This window comes from Raphanus sativus, chromosome 4 (assembly GCF_000801105.2).
Source record: "Raphanus sativus cultivar WK10039 chromosome 4, ASM80110v3, whole genome shotgun sequence".
In the NCBI taxonomy this organism is placed as follows: Eukaryota; Viridiplantae; Streptophyta; class Magnoliopsida; order Brassicales; family Brassicaceae; genus Raphanus; species Raphanus sativus.
In genome coordinates, this window is record NC_079514.1 from 5,832,760 (window position 1) to 5,852,134 (window position 19,375).

At 35.1% G+C, this 19,375-nt stretch overlaps 2 protein-coding genes and 2 pseudogenes across 2 annotated transcripts; all 4 read right to left on the reverse strand.

Moving 5' to 3' along the window:
* The window catches only part of LOC130511076 (uncharacterized), a 2,278-nt pseudogene extending 1,953 nt beyond the window's left edge, over positions 1–325 (reverse strand).
* An 824-nt stretch (positions 326–1,149) lies between these two features.
* LOC130511077 (uncharacterized) lies at positions 1,150–2,174 on the reverse strand. The gene is made up of 4 exons (XM_057007907.1): positions 2,069–2,174; positions 1,866–2,000; positions 1,402–1,784; positions 1,150–1,329 (listed from the first exon to the last, which is right to left on the reverse strand). Exons 1-4 carry the CDS (start codon positions 2,070–2,072, stop codon positions 1,150–1,152), a joined length of 702 nt encoding a protein of 233 aa, XP_056863887.1. The 5' UTR covers positions 2,073–2,174.
* A 1,401-nt stretch (positions 2,175–3,575) lies between these two features.
* Positions 3,576–4,713, reverse strand: LOC130511078 (F-box protein At1g69090-like; annotated as a pseudogene).
* Positions 4,714–9,595: 4,882 nt separating this feature from the next.
* Positions 9,596–10,886, reverse strand: LOC108850095 (F-box protein At1g69090-like). Its single transcript, XM_057007481.1, has one exon. The coding sequence runs from the start codon at positions 10,822–10,824 to the stop codon at positions 9,712–9,714; it is 1,113 nt and encodes a 370-aa protein (XP_056863461.1). The 5' UTR covers positions 10,825–10,886; the 3' UTR covers positions 9,596–9,711.
* Positions 10,887–19,375: the final 8,489 nt, after the last annotated feature.

The following is a 19,375-nucleotide window of genomic DNA, read 5'->3' on the forward strand; positions in this document are numbered from 1 at the left end:
GTGGCGTCGGGCGAGCAGGAGATTGTACCGTGTCGAGAGAGGTCCCTAATAAATCCATCACTCGGAGATCGGAGCGCTGCCGCGGCTTCAGAATCGATCAGCTCAAGGTTCGACCCATGCTTGTCAACCTTCTCGAGGATTTCTTCGATCACGAACCGAGACTTCAGCACCAAAGGAGACAAGGTTAGATCCGAGTCCGAATCACGCCTACCTCCAGACGAGTCGTCTCCCCATCGTAGTACTTCTCCAAGTCGGCGTACGTATCAATGGTCTCCTGAGGGATATCTTTCCCGATTCCTTTCAAAGCCTCGAGGCAGTCTCGCATCCCGCGCGCTGACCAAGCATACACCGCGAGTCCTCGAAATCATCACGGCGCTTCTCTCGGTCCTGAAATTTTGAAGCGTCGGGAGCATTTTCCCGTCATTGCCGCCTCACGCGGATTCGCTCATGAGTGACCTCAAGTTTGCGAGATTCCCTCAAGGCGATCCATCTCCCGGAGAAATTCAAAGCAGAGGCCACCACCTCCTTCTCGAGAGTCGCATTCTTGCCTTGCAAGTCGGCATTTTCTCTCCGCAACTCGGCTTTCTCTTTCTCCGCCTTCTTTACCAGGTCCCGAGCAGACGCCAACTCGATCGCCATGATTCCCTCTGCTCGTCGAGCTCCTTCCTCAGCGCTTCTTCTTGGGCAACTGCTTCGTCCTTTGCACGGACTGCATCCTTCAAAGCCCGAGTCGCGCGTTTATGGCCCTCTTCTGCTTGTCGACCACTCGAACGCCTCTCAGCTCCTCATCGTATTCCTCACTAAAACGTTCCAGTCTCCGAGGCTCTGCACGACAAACCACGTAGCGTCAGCAAACGAATAAGAAGAAAAAGAGATAAAGTCAGAACCCGACTTACCATGATGGAGGTACGGGCGGCGAACTTGTACTTCCTCCTTGAAGATCAAGTCCTTGACCGGCGCAGCGCGCCCCGATCTCCCCTAAACTGACGAACCAGGCGACCGCACTCCTGCTCGTCATGCGCTAGCGGACCTCGCGGTCGTAAGAGAAAGAAACCCTGTCCGGGACAACCCTTCTTTTTCTTCTTCCTCTTCTTCGGGACAGCAACGGTCCCTTCAGCGACCTGAGGAGCGGGTTCCTCCGGCACGACTTCACGCCCCGGGCCCAGCGATTCCCGGAACGGGTGGCATCACTTCCTCCTCGTCGTTCAGCTCCTCAGAAGAGCCTCGAGGAACCATTTCGGCGGCTTTCTTCTTCCTCTTCCTCCCCTTGTCCTTCTTCTTGGCCTTTGGAGAGACCGCCGGAAGATCTTCGTCGCGGCTGCCCGCAGGCTGTGATTCGGGACCACCTCATCTTGGAACCACCGCTCGGTTCCAGGTCCTGAGCTCGCCTCCTCAACGGACGAGGATCGGATCGCGGGAGAATCGCCCCTTGCCTTCTTCCTTCTCCCCTCTGACCCAGAATGCCCTTGGGAGAGGAGCCCCAACGTTCGTTTCCTCGACAGCCGCGCCCTCCTCTTCGCGCTGTCTCTTCTTGTTGGTCTTTCTAACCAACTGAGCCTCAGCGTCCGACTCGGTCGCGCTCGGATCTCCTAAATTAGGCGAGCCCGCGGTATCGGGCTGAGATTTCTTTGCGGAGCCGACTTTCTTCGCAACCACCAAACTCAAATTTGGAATAGTCCTCATCGCTCTTGCTCGTTTTATCTCCCTCTGCTCGGCCGAATTGAACAAATTGACCCTCTTCGTCTTATTCGTGACAATGGGGATCGTGTCCGAACGCCAAACCTCTGCGATGAGTAAAAGCAAAATTAGATTCCATATCAAAAGGGACGTGTCAAAGCAAGGAAAGAGCGAAAGGAAAGACTTACGCTGACTAATCCACCCGATCGATCGACTAATCCTCCGGTAGGAAAAATTATTCCAATGGTCCTGTCTCTGCGATGCGATCAGACGCGCGCTCGTCAAAAAGTCCTCCTCGTACTCTGCGGTGTTCGGAAGAGCAACTGCAAAGAAAGACAAACGGGAGTTAGACCACAAGAAACGGAAAATAAAACTGACGGGTGGTTTATACCCATCTCTCGGGCCCATAAAACACGATAGCCGGTCCTCAGCGGCTCCTCGAACGCAGCCCTGTCAGATTTGACGTAGAAGTAGGACCGCTGCCAGTTGTTCGTCTTGTTGGGTAGCCGGTCACCACGTTATAGTTGGGGCGGATCTTCAGCGAAATCAGTCCGCCCTTTATCTTCGCTGACACTAATTCCTCGAAAGCTCGGACGTTGAGAGGAACACCAGCTTCTGCTCCGATAATCGTCAGTGCCACGGCCAGCCGCCACGCACCATTCAGAAATTGGCTAAGGGCGGCTCCTCGGCGCATCGCAAACGCAGTGACGATTCGAGGAATCGGAAACCACAGCTTCGTGTCGCCCTCGAAGTACGACTCGTAGACGCACTGGTAGCCTTTCGGAGGAGACCAGGGCCGCTGGTCGCTATTCGGGATTATAAACGTAACCCCCGCTGCGTCGCGAGCCCGTAGGAGTCTCGTCACCGACTCGACGGTCGACCTCGTCTTCTCGACACCCCGCCAGTCCTGGCCTTCGACGACCGAAGGACGCACGCGCTCCCGATCAAGCGGAGGTTGCTCCTCGAAGATGTTCCCCGGATAAAAGCTTATCGGGATCATCTGATCGTCAACATGATCACGACCGTCGTCGTCCTTCCGCGACTGCACTCTCGATTCCGAAATAAGAACGCGCTGCGCACGACTCAAGTTCTCTGTATCCATCATCGCCTCGCGATGAACCGCCTCTTGGCTTCCTTCAGAACCACGGGACCGTCTCTAAGTCATCACCAGATCCCGACGAGGCCGCACGCATCTTCCCCTTTTGTTCTCGAGAAAGTTTCTTACTTGTCGACATTACCGAGTAAACGATAAAACGAGAGCAGAAGAAAGAGAGAGAAGCAACTTAGAGAGAGAGAGAGAGAGTACCTGAAGATTGCGGAAGAATGGGAGATCTGAAGGAAGATCTCTTATTTATAGGGAAGGGGACGCCGCGCTCAACGAGGCGTCATAATTAGCCCTAAACGGGCCTAAATGGGCCTCTAGACGGGCTCGCGCGTCGGTCTCAAGCGCGACCTTTCGGTTTCCCGGTCCGAAACCTAACGACGCTTTGGCTTCCCGATCCAAAACCTAGTAACGGTTCGGCTCCCTCGCTACAATTGGCGACGGTTCGACGTCATACCATGAATCGAATGCGATCAGATCCCCGGTTTGGAAAGACCGTTGTTCGGCATCAATCCAGACGATTTATACCGAATCGCGGAAGTTCTTTTTCTTCGGACAATTTCTGGCGGAGCCGTCAAAATCAACAACGAGTCTCCTGTTCTTCGAGCCCTAAAACAACTAGCTCACAGCGATCGTTTACTCGACCGACTATGAGCTAGGGGGGACTTATTGTTGGGGATGGATTGTCACCACCCACAAGGCCCAGCGAACAGGAGGCCCATTACCATCAAGGAGGGAGCGGTCGGCTCGGCGTCGGCTCCTCGACTGACCCCGACTCGGCTCGTGACTACTTTAGCTAGAGGACGAGCAGCCGAAGCGAGCAACCAAACAGCTCGGCCGAGCAGTCATCCCGATGGGCCTGTATATCGAAAAGCCCATGACCAAAGGAAGCGAATTAGGTCGAGACTAAACCGACCTAGGAGACTATATAAGGAGTTTGAGGACAAAGGAAGGGTATCACCACATTAGACAGACAGACTTGCGGCTAGATTAGGGTTTCCTTTATTCTCTTTGTATCTCGCGCTCTCTTGTACTTCCGGCTAGGAGCTCACCGAGCATCGACTAGCCGGCTTTCTTACTCTTGTACCCTCGTTATTCCGACTCTAATAAAACGTCTCTGTTCATCCCACTCTTGAGTTCTTCTACTTTTTGTTGACCAAACTCACCTTAAACAGACAGCTTATATTTTGTTGTACGCGTCCCCCTCCTACGCTAACTCTGGAAACTTGCAGCGGAAATTCACCAGAAAAGTCGAAAAATACGCAGTTCATCATTGGCGAGACAATAGAGTTTGTGATCTTTGAATACCATGTCATCTTGGATGCCTTCCGAGATTTGTTTCCACGATTTATCACCTTTCTTCAAATAAAGTAGAGTATCTCCTATGACAAGGTAATCTTTGGTTTTCTCGTCTATCCACAATATCGGAGAGTAAAATCGTCGATCCCAAATAGGAGGCAGATTGATTCTCTCGCGGGTTAAGAGATTTAAAATATAAACAGAGGCTTCCTTGTTTTTCAAACTAGGATCCATCAAAAGCCAGCTTCTACATGTCGCCAGACAATTGATTTCTGTAAAGTCGTCGGCAAGATGTTGAGTTTTGTAGAGCTTTTCTTCTTTATCTTCAGGATTGAACAAGAGACAGTAATTCTTTTCCTCAGGGAATAGAATCATCCAAGGGATCTTATTGTTTGGCTTTGATTTTCTCGAAGCAGATCCCCATGATGAACAAACTGATTTAGCCCTTTCGAAATCGGCAAATCCAAGGCGCTCCAAGATCAGCTGCATGAGATCTAGAGGTAGCTCGGACCAGCAATGAGAGTTTCTTCGGGTCACAGAGACGGCTGGAGATTTTGGAGGAGATTGGGCTAAGGCTAACGGTTGTGAAGCCATCTGACGAAACCTTAACCACCAAGCTTCAATTTTTTGGGATATAATATTAGTTTTCACTCTCTCAAAACCCTTAATTTGATGCATATATATAATAACAAAAAAAAACTTTATAATATATTAAAAGATAATTACTCCATATCTTTAAATAGCCCACAGCTTCATTTTTAAAGAAACAAAAAGTGTTGTATTTTGGCAATAATCATTTATTTGTTTGTCTAACCATTACAAATCTCGAAAACTTTAATTTATGCATGTCAATAAGACATATCTATATAGTAAATAATTTTAATTTATACACAGAAAATCATATTTATTACTTTTTAGAAAAGAGAATCATGGATACATGTACATAAGATTAATTTATGCATATACTGTAAGTTCATAATCTTAGTACTATTTTCATTTTTTTCCCAAAATTCATCAAATTCTAATTAAGAATATGATATTATCATTATTTGAAAAAAAATTCCAGTTCTAAATAAGTATATAATATCCCAAAATAATGAATCATAGATTTATTGTAGACTTGCATGTCTCATTAGGATCTTATACAACTCATCTTTCCAAATAATAAAAATCTCATTTTAAAAAGAAGGAGATTCTTGTCCATTTTAGATTGTAGACGATCACACCATAATGATAATATATATTCATCATAATGATCTACAAATTCTGCGTATAAATAAAAAATTTACTATATACATATGTCTTATGGACTCATTAAATTAAGTTTTTTGAGAGAGTGAAAACTAAAAATATAATATTTTCTCCTAAACTGAAGGCTTCACTGCTAAGATTTCGTCAGATACCTTCAACACCTTTAGCCCAATCGCCTCCTCATCACAACATATCGGATTGACGATAGGTCCGGACATTTTACCCGGACCCGAAGACCCGACCCAAAACCGACCCGAAAAAACTCGGTTCGGGTAGAAGTCGGCCCGATCAAATTACCCATCAGGTCTTGTCGTAGAGAACCCGCGGATCTGGATCCGACCCGACCCGAACCCGAAATCCGGCGGGTACCCGAATTAATAATGTAAATTAAATAAAATGAATCAAGGGGGAATCGAAGATGCGTTATTTGTCTAAAGAGCAAGGGGGTCAACCAGTAGGAGACAACCAATTATTGTTTTATCTCGCATAGTTTAGTATATATACACATTTTAATATACTAAAACAAACATTTTAAATAAAATTTCAAATATTTTCGGATATATTAATACTTTTAGATGTTTTTTTGTATTTTTAGATATTTTTTTAGGTCGAACCGAACCCGATCCAAACCCGAACCAGAACCGTACCGATAAATTCTAGTTACCCGAATGGGTCCAACTATCTGAGACTCGACCCGACCCGACTTGACCCGAAACCGAAAATTTGAAATTACCCTATCGGGTCATGAACTCCTAGACCCAAAAGACCCGGACCCGAAAGGACCCGACCCAAACCCGACCCGACGACCCGAATGCCGATGCCTAATTGACGATTTAACTCTCCGGTATTGCGGATAGACAATAAATTGGTATATAAGAGATATGAGTCTGTATATTTGATGACAAAAAAAAGTATATAAGAGATTTTTTATAATTTAATAATAGAAAAATCTTATCAAAAGGAATAATAGTGATGAATACTATTGAATAGTTAGTCTCTAAGACCTTCTCCAATCTATTTCTCTATTTTTTCTTTCTAAAAATAATTATTCTTATAAGATTCTTTATCTATTTTACAATTAACACTTTTTACTTATGAATGTTATAAATTGATCCATTTCTTACACATTTTGATTTTTTCATGAAATTTCAGTATTATTTAAACTAAGAATTTTATTACAAAAATACACAATACAAAATAAAATAAAAAGATATTCACTAAAAATAAATATTGCTATATTTGACAAAAAATGACTAATTATCCATTCAAAAATGAGAAATGAAATATTTATCAAAGTTGTTGGAGTATTTTATATAATTAGTATTTAGGTAGTGTTACAAAAAAATAAATCCCCTAAGAATGGTAAATATAAATTAATCAATTTTAATTATTTTGCTTTGACACACATTATAGAACGATGTGAAATCATTCAAAATATACATTTCCTTATATACATATGTAATTACCGAGACATATGTAATTATAAAATCAATCAACTTAAATTACGAATTGATTGACAATTTTCAATATTTGTCCAATCAGATTAGGCAAACTTTCTTTATATAATTTTATGTCAACAAAAACTCCGTAGTTTACCAATAACTACACGTCATTAAAGTACTAAAGGATGATTTGCAAAAATCAATCAATTTGCCATTAGAAAATTCATCCTTCATTTATGTATATAAATTAAATTCTATAATGGCTAAATATCGATATATATTTTTCACAACATATATATAGACTTACGTCAGTATGGCGTTTATTAAAAACTAAATAGATCTTTGCATTTGTAGATCAAGCATCTAGAATCTTCATACCTTGTGTGATTATTATTACGGAGTCTATATATGAAGATTCAACAAAGAGTACATAATAATATCAGTGATATCCATTGAGGAAATCTATATGCAATACCAAACATATAGATTGTACTAACTGAGGTTCATTTTAGCACACAATATATAAAATTATCTAAAATACATATACTTCAGAAAAAGAATAAAAAAACTTTTTTAGTGATACTGTGTCTACACATTTTATCAAATCCAAATAAAAAGCATAAAAGTTATGAAACGATACCACCATTTTATCGCGAAGCTCAAGATTATAAAATTAAAAGTAAAAGAAGATATAATCAAATTGTAATATATAATAGATTAATAATTTTATACAAAATAAGACCACAATAAAAATAATAGATAATAAAAATCAAAACAATTGTTAGGAAAAATATAATAAAATAAAGAAATATAAAAATAAATATAAAAACAAAAATATTTTTTTATATAAAAGATAGATGTTAACCCTTTAACAAAAAAAAATATAAAAGATATATGTTAAGTTATTCTAACAAAATAAATGTAGAATGTATTTTAAGTATTTATGTCAAGAATTCTAAAAAAACTATAAACATAGATCCACAACTGTATAAAAATAAACTATATAGTTATATAGTCGAATAATAGACATACGATATAAAATAATGTAAGGAAAATGAATAAAAATAGATAACTTCAAACTAAAAAAATAAATAAATAATTCTACACCATCAAAATAAAAACAGAATAAAATTTCAAATAAACAATCTTATTAATCATATAAACAATATATTTAACGGTAATGAGAATGAAACTGAAGAAATAATAAAAATCAATAAAATAATGATTTATACTAATATAGAACAAAACATTTTAAAATAAAAACAAATATTAAAAAAAATCAAAAATATTACTCTAACTATCTAAATTATTTTCAAACTATAATCCTGCCCTACGGGCGGGCCGACCCTAGTGTTATATAGATTCTTCATAAAGTTTCGTAAGCCTGGATTTTGTAACCTTTCTCGGTAAATTACATAAAAGACTTATAAAGAGTCGCCATATAATTTCCTTACCTTATTTCTATAAAAAAACAATGTACACTACAAAGATCTTTCGTTTGTTTCATAAAAGCATATGTTATTAGCTTAATGAATATGATAAATCTTTACGTTTGTTTCACAAAACCTTTGGGTCAAAACATACTAAAATAGTATTATTAAAATTTTAATAGTTGATGAATGAATAAATAGGATAATTCATTTGATTGATAAACTGCCTAATTAACAATATGTGTAATACACAAGTGAATTGATTTTAAAATATTTACTTTTAATAAAACTTTGTAGACTTATATTGTAAGTCGTAAGATAAAAAATGTATTGACTCAGTAAGAAAGGAAGCAAAATCAACCATTGTTTGTTTAAGAAACTTGTGTAAGCTATTGTAGATTTAGATGATTTTTATATTCGATTTTAATATAAATAATAAAATTTAAATACTATATTTCAGTTTATCTCTTATTTATTTGATTAATCTTAATATTTTTATATTAATTATCTATTTTATTTTGATTTATATGTTATTTGTATGTCTTGACCTACAAAGAGAAACCCCTATAGCTAGGGAGATCAATCATTCCTGAAACTTGGTAAGAACCAACGAGCTCTAGAGAACGAAACAGAGGAAGAAACAAGTGGTGGTAGTTGTTCGACCTTCTTTGTATCGAGATTGACTACAAAGATTTCAGTTTCCATTTTTCTGCGGAAACTGATGTTTATCTTCCAAGCATAAACCGTCATAAGATTTATAGGTTTTTAAGAAATCGTAAGTGGGCCACGAATCAAGTTTAGAACTCTTTGGGCCGTTTTTTGGTTCGAGACGTTTGTTACGATTTCTCCGATAAAATTAAGTTTTCGCGGTTTCATCGTAGACCAAGCTGATGATCCCATTTAATCGAGAAATCAAGAAATAGTTGGTCATGGCTTGCGGAAGATTGCTATAAGGATAGTCGAGAACGCATAGTTGTAAGTGAAGCAAGCTTAAGCTAAGGACATGTAGTTTAGATATTGAAAAATGATGTCTATTTGTAAGTGAAGCTACACATTCACTCGAAGTGGATGCGGTGGAAAGCAACTCAATTCAGGAAACGAGACCTCATGAAGCATCAGATTATTTTTCGTGATTGATTTTGATCAGAAGTAACTAAATATCACAACATTAATTTCTGCAACGATTGATAGAAGCTGTAAAAGAGATGGTCACAGTTTCAGAATTACATCACAGAAAGTAGAGTTTTATCTCCTAATTTCTATTAATTATAGGTTCAAATATTTGTATCCTATCCATGTAATATTTTTTATACGCATAAACATTATATTCACGTAGTAGCAAACCCAGTCTCTATTCATAGGAACGGAACACATATGAGTGTGCACAAGAAGGAAAAAAGAAAAGAAATAGAAAGCTTGAAGACCAAGAAAATAGTACCAATTATTAAAAAGCTTAAATTCAAAAAAAAAAAAAACAACAACAAAGAAGAGAAACCCCTATAGGTAGGGATCAATCATTCCTGAAACTTGGTAGGAACCAACGAGCTCTAGAGAATGAAACAGAGGAAGAAACAAGTGGTGGTAGTTGTTCAGCCTTCTTTGAATCGAGATTGAATACAAAGATTTCAGTGTCGCACTCGTACCAACCTATCTCATCGCCTGTGAAGTAAATGGAGTTACTAGTGATGCCATCCTGGTCCTTAGCAAGCACTGTAATACCCAAATCTAAAATAATCGCCTCATCTCCCAAAGAAAAAATTTCCTCCAGCCCATTTGATGAATCCATCTTGAAGATTTTAAAGTTCCATGTTTCGGACAAAAAAGGACTTTCGCTCTTAACAATTAAGACATCTCCTCGTACAGTGACTACCACGTTCTCCCTCGTGCGAACCTCTTGGATATGATCTGGAATATCAGGCAATCTCATCCGACGACAGCTTAATATTTTTGGTTGTACGCGTCCCCCTCCTACGCTAACTCTGGAAACTTGCAGCGGAAATTCACCAGAAAAGTCGAAAATACGCAGTTCATCATCGGCGAGACAATAGAGTTTGTGATCTTTGAATACCATGTCATCTTGGATGCCTTCCGAGATTTGTTTCCACGATTTATCACCTTTCTTCAAATAAAGTAGAGTATCTCCTATGACAAGGTAATCTTTGGTTTTCTCGTCTATCCACAATATCGGAGAGTCAAATCGTTGATCCCAAATAGGAGGTAGATTGATTCTCTCGCGGGTTAAGAGATTTAAAATATAAACAGGGTTTTCCTTGTTTTTCAAACTAGGATCCATCAAAAGCCAGCTTCTACATGTCGCCAGACAATGGATTTCTGTAAAGTCGTCGGCAAGATGTTGAGTTTTGTAGAGCTTTTCTTCTTTATCTTCAGGATTGAACAAGAGACAGTAATTCTTTTCCTCAGGGAATAGAATCATCCAAGGGATCTTATTGTTTGGCTTTGATTTTCTCGAAGCAGATCCCCATGATGAACAAACTGATTTAGCCCTTTCGAAATCGGCAAATCCAAGGCGCTCCAAGATCAGCTGCATGAGATCTAGAGGAAGCTCGGACCAGCAATGAGATTTTGGAGGAGATTGGGCTAAGGCTAACGGTTGTGAAGCCATCTGACGAAACCTTAACGACCAAGCTTCAATTTTTTGGGATATAATATTAGTTTTCACTCTCTCAAAAACCTTAATTTGATGCATATATATAATAACAAAAAAAAAACTTTATAATATATTAAAAGATAATTACTCCATATCTTTAAATAGCCTACAGCTTCATTTTTAAAGAAACAAAAAATGTTGTATTTTGGCAATAATCATTTATTTGTTTGTCTAATGATTACAAATCTCGAAAACTTTAATTTATGCATGTCAATAAGACATATGTATATAGTAAATAATTTTAATTTATAAACAGAAAATCATATTTGTTACTTTTTAGAAAAGAGAATCATGGATACCATGTACATAAGATTAATTTATGCATATAGTAAGTTCATAATCTAGTACTATTTTCATTTTTTCCAAAATTCATCAAATTCTAATTAAGAATATAATATTATCATTATTTGAAAAAAAATTCCAGTTCTAAATAAGTATATAATATCCCAAAATAATGAATCATAGATTTATTGTAGACTTGCATGTCTCATTAGGATCTTATACAACTCATCTTTCCAAATAATAAAAATCTCATTTAAAAAGAAGGAGATTCTTGTCCATTTTAGATTGTAGACGACCACACCATAATGATAATATATATTCATCATAATGATCTACAAATTCTGCGTATAAATAAAAAAATTACTATATACATATGTCTTATGGACTCATCAAATTAAGTTTTTTGAGAGAGTGAAAACTAAAAATATAATATTTTCTCCTAAACTGAAGGCTTCACTGCTAAGATTTCGTCAGATACCTTCAACACCTTTAGCCCAGTCGCCTCCTCATCACAACATATCGGAATGACGATAGACCTGGGCATTTTACCCGGACTCGAAGACCCAACCCGAAACCGACCCGAAAAATTCAGTCCGGGTAGAAATCGGCCCGATCAAATTACCCTATCGGGTCTTGTCGTAGAGGACCCGCGGATCTTGGATCCGACCCGACTCGAACCCGAAATCCGGCGGGTACCCGAATTAATAATGTAAATTACCCAAATTAATAATGTAAATTAAATAAAATGAATCGAAGGAGAATCGAAGATGAGTTATTTGTCTACAGATCAAGGGGGTCAACCAGTAGGAGACAACTAATTATTGTTTTATCTCGCATAGTTTAGTATATATACACATTTTAATATACTAAAAACAAAAATTTTAAATAAAATTTCAAATATTTTCGGATATATTAATATTTCAGATGTTTTTTTGTATTTTTAGGTATTTTTTAGGTTGAATCCGAACCGAATCCGATCCGAACCCGAACCAGAACCGTAGCGATAAATTCTAGTTACCCGAATGGGTCCAACTATCTGAGACCCGACCCGACCCGACCCGAAACCGAAAATTTGAAATTACCCTATCGAATTTTAAACTCCTAGACCCGAAAGACCCGGATCCGAAAGGACCCGACCCAAACCCGACCCAACGACCCGAATGCCCAGGCCTAATTGACGATTTAACTCTCCGGTACTGTGGATAGACGATAAAACGATTACCTTGTTAAATGGTTATTGGAGCAACTCTAGTTTATTTGAAGAAAGGTTATAACTCGTGGAAACAAATCTCGGAAGGGCATCCAAGAAGACTTGTTAAATGCTCTATTGTCTCACCAATGATAAACTCCGTATTTTCGACTTTTCTGGTGAATTTCCGCTACAATTGTTTAGAGTTAGCGTAGGAGGGGGATGCGTAAAACTAGGAAAAAGAGGATAGAGATATGTTAACAATCTTATGTGTTCCTACGAATCATAGACTGGGTTTGCTACTATGTGCAGGGCCGGCTACTATGTATTGTGATATAATATTTATGCGAATACAAAAATAAAAAAATTGGATAGGACACAAATATATGAACCTACAATTAATATTTTTTAAATGTCACTATGATGAATACTGATCGATTGATTTTTCTAAATTCAGAAAACTGCTAGGGTAAAAAAACAGTAGTCTTATTTAAAGGGTAACCAATAACCCTTAACTAAATATATGAGAGTTGCCTACGTCTCTAATTTATCTTAGAGGTGGAGTTTGCTCTTTAAAAACTTTCTCCAATAGAAAGAAAGAAAACGAACCTTATATTCTCCCATATTACGCCTGATGTCCTCTAACGTTGTCTCTGCAATGGTAGTCACTCCATCAGGACCAAAAAGAAATCTCCATTGCTGGTCCGAGCTTCCTCTAGATCTCATGCGATTGGTCTTCCAGCGCCTTGGATTTGCTGATTTCCAACGAAATCCGTTTGTCCATCATGGCGATCCGCTTCGAGACTATCTAAGCCAAACAATCAAGTCCCTTGGTTGTTTCTAATTCCGAAGGACGAGAACTACGGTCTCTTGTTCAATCCTGAAGAAAAAGACAAGTTTTACAAAACTCAAGATCTCGGCAACGACTTTGGAATGAGTTCTTGTGTGGCGACATATAAAAGCTGGCTTTTGATGATAACTTATACTGAGGAGGTTTGTATTGGGAGATCTAGAAGATCGACATAATTCAATGGTCAAAATTAGGATATACATCAATATATTAGAATAGGAAATTTATCATTATCTATTATATACTATTCCATATTAGTTTAGAAAACCAGGTTGATTTATTCTTAATATAAACTATGTCTCTTGTAACATTATTTGGATGAGAGTCTAATATAATTCTTCCATAAACATTTTTGTGTTCTCTACTTTCATCAATTTGTCATGTTATCAGAGCCTAAACAAAACTCTCCAGAAAAATTAAATCTTGTTGTTCTAGCAAATTGCAGATCAACTATTCTATTCTCTTTTTCTTTGTTTCTCGATTTGAAGCATAGAAATTCATTCATCGATTCAAATATTCATTCATCAACGAATTTCATATGGCTATTAGTTCACGAAAGATTCATATTTCTTGACGGCAGTCTACCAGCAGCCGATTCAGCCTACTGTGAAGATTGGACAGCAAACAATCATCTCGTTGTAGGATGGATAAAACAAACAATCAAATCAAAATCCGATCATCTATCTCAACTCGTAAAGAGTTACGAGACATTCATCAAGCTTCTGCAACATGAACAACCATCGTTGATTCACAAGCCTTTGAATTATTTCTACTACTATATTCTAAAGATTGTCCAATCTCATACGTGTTACCATGTATGAGCTTGAGAGAGAGTATTGGGAGATCTAGAAGATCGACCTAATCCAATGATCAATATTAGGATATACATCAATATATTAGAATAGGAAACTTATCATTATCTATTATATATTACTAGGTGATAACCTGCGCCTTGCGCAGGATGAAAGAATTTAATAAAAATTATAATTTTAAATATATAAGTATTAGAAAGGTAAAAATCATAAGCACAAATATTACATATTATTTCATGTTAAAAGATTCAACGATTGTGGATATATAAAAAAAAAGTAAGCTTCCGAATTTTTAAATCTTGTGTTATTTGTTTTGTGTGGTTGAAGTATAGTTCGTAGAAGTAAATCTATAAGAGTAACCAAAAACTTATATAAAATTAATGAAATCCGCCATTGATGGTTTTCTAGTGTACTTCTAGTTTTGTTAATAATGATTTAAAAGTGATGTGATGAGAAAATGTGTTTAAACTGCTGTATGTTTAGGGTTTTAATGATGAAAACAAATCGCCAAAATTATAGTAAATATTTACTAATTGATATTCTTAAACTTACTGTACAAATTTACTTTAGAACTTGCCTTAACACATGTTGTAATAAAAAATGCAACTCTCAAATTACGCAAAATTTGGATTTCGAATTGTATATGAAATGTGTTTCTCAGTGACTATAATTGAGGAAAATTACCTGATGGTTTTAAAAAAATTAATTAATGAAGATTATGAATTGATTCCAAACTTAACTCCAAAATTTTAGATCTAACTGATATGTTTGTAAAATAAATCAATGAATCAAATACATATTTTGCCTGGAAAGAAAAACATAATCAAAGATTATGCAATGTTTACGGAAATTTAATGTATTTTCCTAAATAATTGTCGATTTTAATTTTTATTTTAACTGAGACTAATAATTTTGAACATATATGTAGTTTCAAATTTTGCATAGTTTTATGATTAGTCGAATCCAAAAATTAAATCATTCCAATATAATATTTTGTAGTAGGTACATACCTCTTTCATTAGTTTTTCGTCTCACATCGTAAAAGATGATTTATGCATAATTTGATCATGATCTTCAAAGTATTAAAATATTAACAAAATATTTGAAAACTTACCTTAACACATGTTGTAATAAAAAAACACAGCTCTCAGATTACGCAAAATTTGAATCTCGAAGTGTATATGGAAATTTGTTTCTCAACAGCTATAATTGAGGAAAATTAGTTGATTATTTTTTTAAAAAAAATCAGTTAGTGAAGATTATGAATTGATTCCAAACTTGACTCCAAAATGCTAGATCTGATTGATACGTTTATAAAAATAATCAATGAATTGAATATATATTTTAGATAGAAACAATTATAGACAATATTTCGGTCAAACATATTGAATTGCATACCATATTTAGTTTGAAAAAGAATGAGATGGAGTAAAAAACACGTAGATCACGTATTATATACGAAGTTTTTATTATAACATATAGATTGATATACAAATTTTATAATATTAAAAAAAATTGTAACTAATGAATTTTGTAAAGAATAAAAGTTTACGTAATATATTATATTTTAAAACATTTACAATTAAATACTATACAATATTGTTGAGTATACTAAAAATGACCATAACGTTTATTCTACAGATTTTCGAAAGGTTAGGTGGGTCACATATATTCCATAACATATGCTAACATATATCCCTAATTTTTTATGTTTAATTAATTTAAATTACTATTTTTTTAAAAAAAATATGTAATTGTATTTGGTGTAATATGATTTAAGTTTACATTAGTAAATAAACTAAATAGACATACAATTTTATACGCAAATTTATATAAATTGAGATTAAACGAAAAGATATGAGTTTTTATTGCTTCCATAAGATAAAAAGAAACATTGGCAACATAATAGTAAAAGCTCAAATGAAAATCCGAAAAGACAATGCGTACTAAAAATTTTAAAGACAACAACTCCTGTGAAAAGTAGCTCAAGATCTCTCTATTAGCTCAAAAAAATAACTCTTCATCTGCAATGCTAAAAAAAAGTTTAAAACAATATAAATTAAACATTGTACAAAACAATATAAATCTGAATTCAAAAACATTGAGGTAACTAAAAGTTTTAATATCTAAAAAAAATATTACTGTCTTCTGAGATCATCAATTTCTGGTAAATCATTGGGCTCAAACAGAACCTGGGAAAATCCATCTATGTTTGTCAATTTCTTGAATCAACATTTTCATACATATTTGGAAATTTTAAGAAATTTCAGCAAAATAATATCAGCCCTACCAACCTTTTTTTTTTGTTTCTACACTACATTACCTTCACCCAATTGATTTTCCAAAATTGTAAAACACAAAGCACAACATCTGAATCTCTGGAATTCCATAGTTCTGCTTCCACAGTTGAACGATGCTGACTCGGACTCTCCACTTGGTAGTTAGGGGCTTCAAATCGGAAACAGAATTGAAGGCTGCCATTATATGTTTTTTAAAATTCGGATACTCGATGCTAGGTTTTAATTAAAAGGACAGTGGTGTATAGTTGTGTGGTCAATGAAACGAATTTATATACAATAAAGTAGTAAAAGTGGTAACTATTTACTAATTCAATTACCATATTTCTTGCACATCAAGATCAGCTTGAAGTTTTTTTTTTCCCCTAAAAATCAGCTTGAAATTTGCCTTGACAAAATCAATAATTGGAAAAAGAAATAGAATCGGCATAAACGATTTCAGTTAAGGGCGCCAATTTCGTGGTATCATCAAACAATTTCGGAAACATTTGTAGATTGATGGTAAAACTTAACTTATATTGTTAGTAATTATGACAAAGACAATCCATGATTACACGATATTCAAAATGGTCAGCTGAATAATCAATCAAAGATTAGATGTTACCAATCAAGATGATTGCTGAGTCAAAATGTAGTATATGATATTTGCAAAATTTATAATGTGGATCAATCATATTTTTTAATCAAGATACTCCTTAAATAAATTACATATTGTAAAAAAGGAAACATGTGACTGTATTTTCAGGAAACATGTGACTGTATTATCACTTTGGTTCGTATATATTACATATTTTTACATATTTAAATGTGATAATATGAAAGGTAGTATTTCCAATTAGCTTCGTAAATCAGACATAATACCTATAAAATACATATAATAATAAAATGAGTATAGATTTTTTTTGAGATGAACTTGGTGCCATAGACTAACTTTTGTTGGATGTTGATTTTACATTACACATGCCATAGATATACGAACCACAGTGATTCATGGTCCTAAAATGAGTATAGTTTTGTTAGACAAACCCGAACCGTAATATATGAATGGTAACAATATCGTATAACATTATAGATAGCATTGTTTCCATGTGTTATAACTATATTATTAGTTAATGACTGATTGAAATCGATAGCATTGTTTCCATTTGTGTAACATCGGTAATGTCAAAAAAAAATAAAAATAAAGGTGATATGAATAACATGAGGCATATACTATATGAACATTAGAGTGGCACAAAAAGTAAATATTCTAGGCAAGGGTGGACAATTGAAAAAATGATCTAAGGTGAAATATGGAGATGACACCTAAGTAATGGCATGGTTGTAAATCACACATGAAGCTAAGATTTCTTTTATAATGGTCTCCTCAAATAATAGTAAGGGGATTAACAATATATATATATATTCTAGGATCAAAAAAAAAATATATATATATATATATGTATGTAATATAAATATATATGTTCTAAGATCAAAAGACGGGTATATATATATATATTTTCTTGGATCGAATATTTTATAAACATACAAAAGTTTAATATATATATTTTCTTGGATGGAAGTTATAATGCTGATACTAACATAAAATATATATATATATATATATATATATATACATACAAAATGATGGATGTTACATTATTTTTATAAATATGGTAACCTCAAATATGAAACATTAAAATTAAAATCACTAATCATATCAATCATGCTTTACCATACCAATCAAGAAACATAAATCAATAATAATGTACGATCTGATTACGGACTTAACATAAATCAATCATAACAAAAACGTTCATATTCAATAATGACATTTATTGTATCATTTAATCCCTCTACATTATGCCTTCATTGTAATATAACAATACAAAAGTATAAAAATTAGTTTTTTTCACGAAATGATGGATGTGTAATAAAATATGAGCATTTATTATATATATATATATATGTTCTTGGATCAAAAATATAAATATATATATTCTAGAATAAATATATATATATATATATATTCTAGGATCAAATATATATATATATGTGTTCTTGGATCGAATATTTTATGAACATACAAAAGTTTAATATATATATGTTCTTGGATAGAAGTTATAATGCTGATATAATATCTATATACATAAAAAAGCATTGGGTATAATATATATATACATAAAAAAGCATTGGGTATAATATAAAAGTTATAATACGTAAATATAAAAGTTATAATACGTAAAATATTTCCTGCGATGAAGAATTTATAAACATAAAAAAGTTTAATATAAGAGAAAATATGTTCGACATTAACTATATAGCATTGAACATTAACTATATGCATTGATTATAACATATGTGCACTACAATGGCATGAGATGTAAATGTTCTAGTCAAGGATGGGCTTTTGAAAAATTGGGGTAAGATGAAATGTGGAGATGCCACATAGGAAATGGCACTCATGTAATAAACACATGGGCTAAAGGTTATTTTCATAAGTGGTCTCCTCAAATAATAGTAAGGGGATTCCATATTAATTTAGGAAATTAGGTTGATTTATTCTTTATATAAACTATGTCTCTTGTAACATTATTTGGATGAGATTCTAATATAATTCTTCCATAAACATTTTTGTGTTCTCTACTTTCATCAATTTGTCAGTTTGTCTGTATAATCCCTATATCTTAGATTTTTTAACACGAGAGAGGAACAATCTACCGAGTTTTGAATCATGTTATGGGCTCATCTCTCCGGTGTTGTGGATAGACGAGAAAACCAAAGATTACCTTGTTATAGGGATGTTAGATGAAGAAAATATGGTTTCTATCAAGAAAGAAGATAACTCGTGGAAACCAATCACCCAGCTGTCATTGTCATCTATCGAGGATTGTTTTAGCATGATATACAAGGATCACAAGCTTTACTGTCTCAATTATTATAAACTCACCATTTTTTATTTTTCTGGACATGTTCCCTTGCAAGTTTTCAAAATCAGCGTACGTAGATGCATAAAAAGAGCAGTAGGTGGAGCCTCTAGAATTCCTGGGACCATCCCATGCAAACGCTATTGGGCTTGTTTTAAGAATAATGTGGT

Bases quoted from the DNA above. Each gene is read 5' to 3' on its own strand.
- LOC130511077 (XM_057007907.1), bottom strand. The intron at 1,785-1,865 runs GTAAGTCTTTCC...TACTCATCGCAG, and splicing joins GATCGGGTGGATTAGTCAGC to AGGTTTGGCGTTCGGACACG. The intron at 1,330-1,401 runs GTCCGTTGAGGA...CCCGAATCACAG, and splicing joins TCTCCCGCGATCCGATCCTC to CCTGCGGGCAGCCGCGACGA.
- LOC108850095 (XM_057007481.1), bottom strand. From the start codon at position 10,824: ATGGCTTCACAACCGTTAGCCTTAGCCCAATCTCCTCCAAAATCTCAT.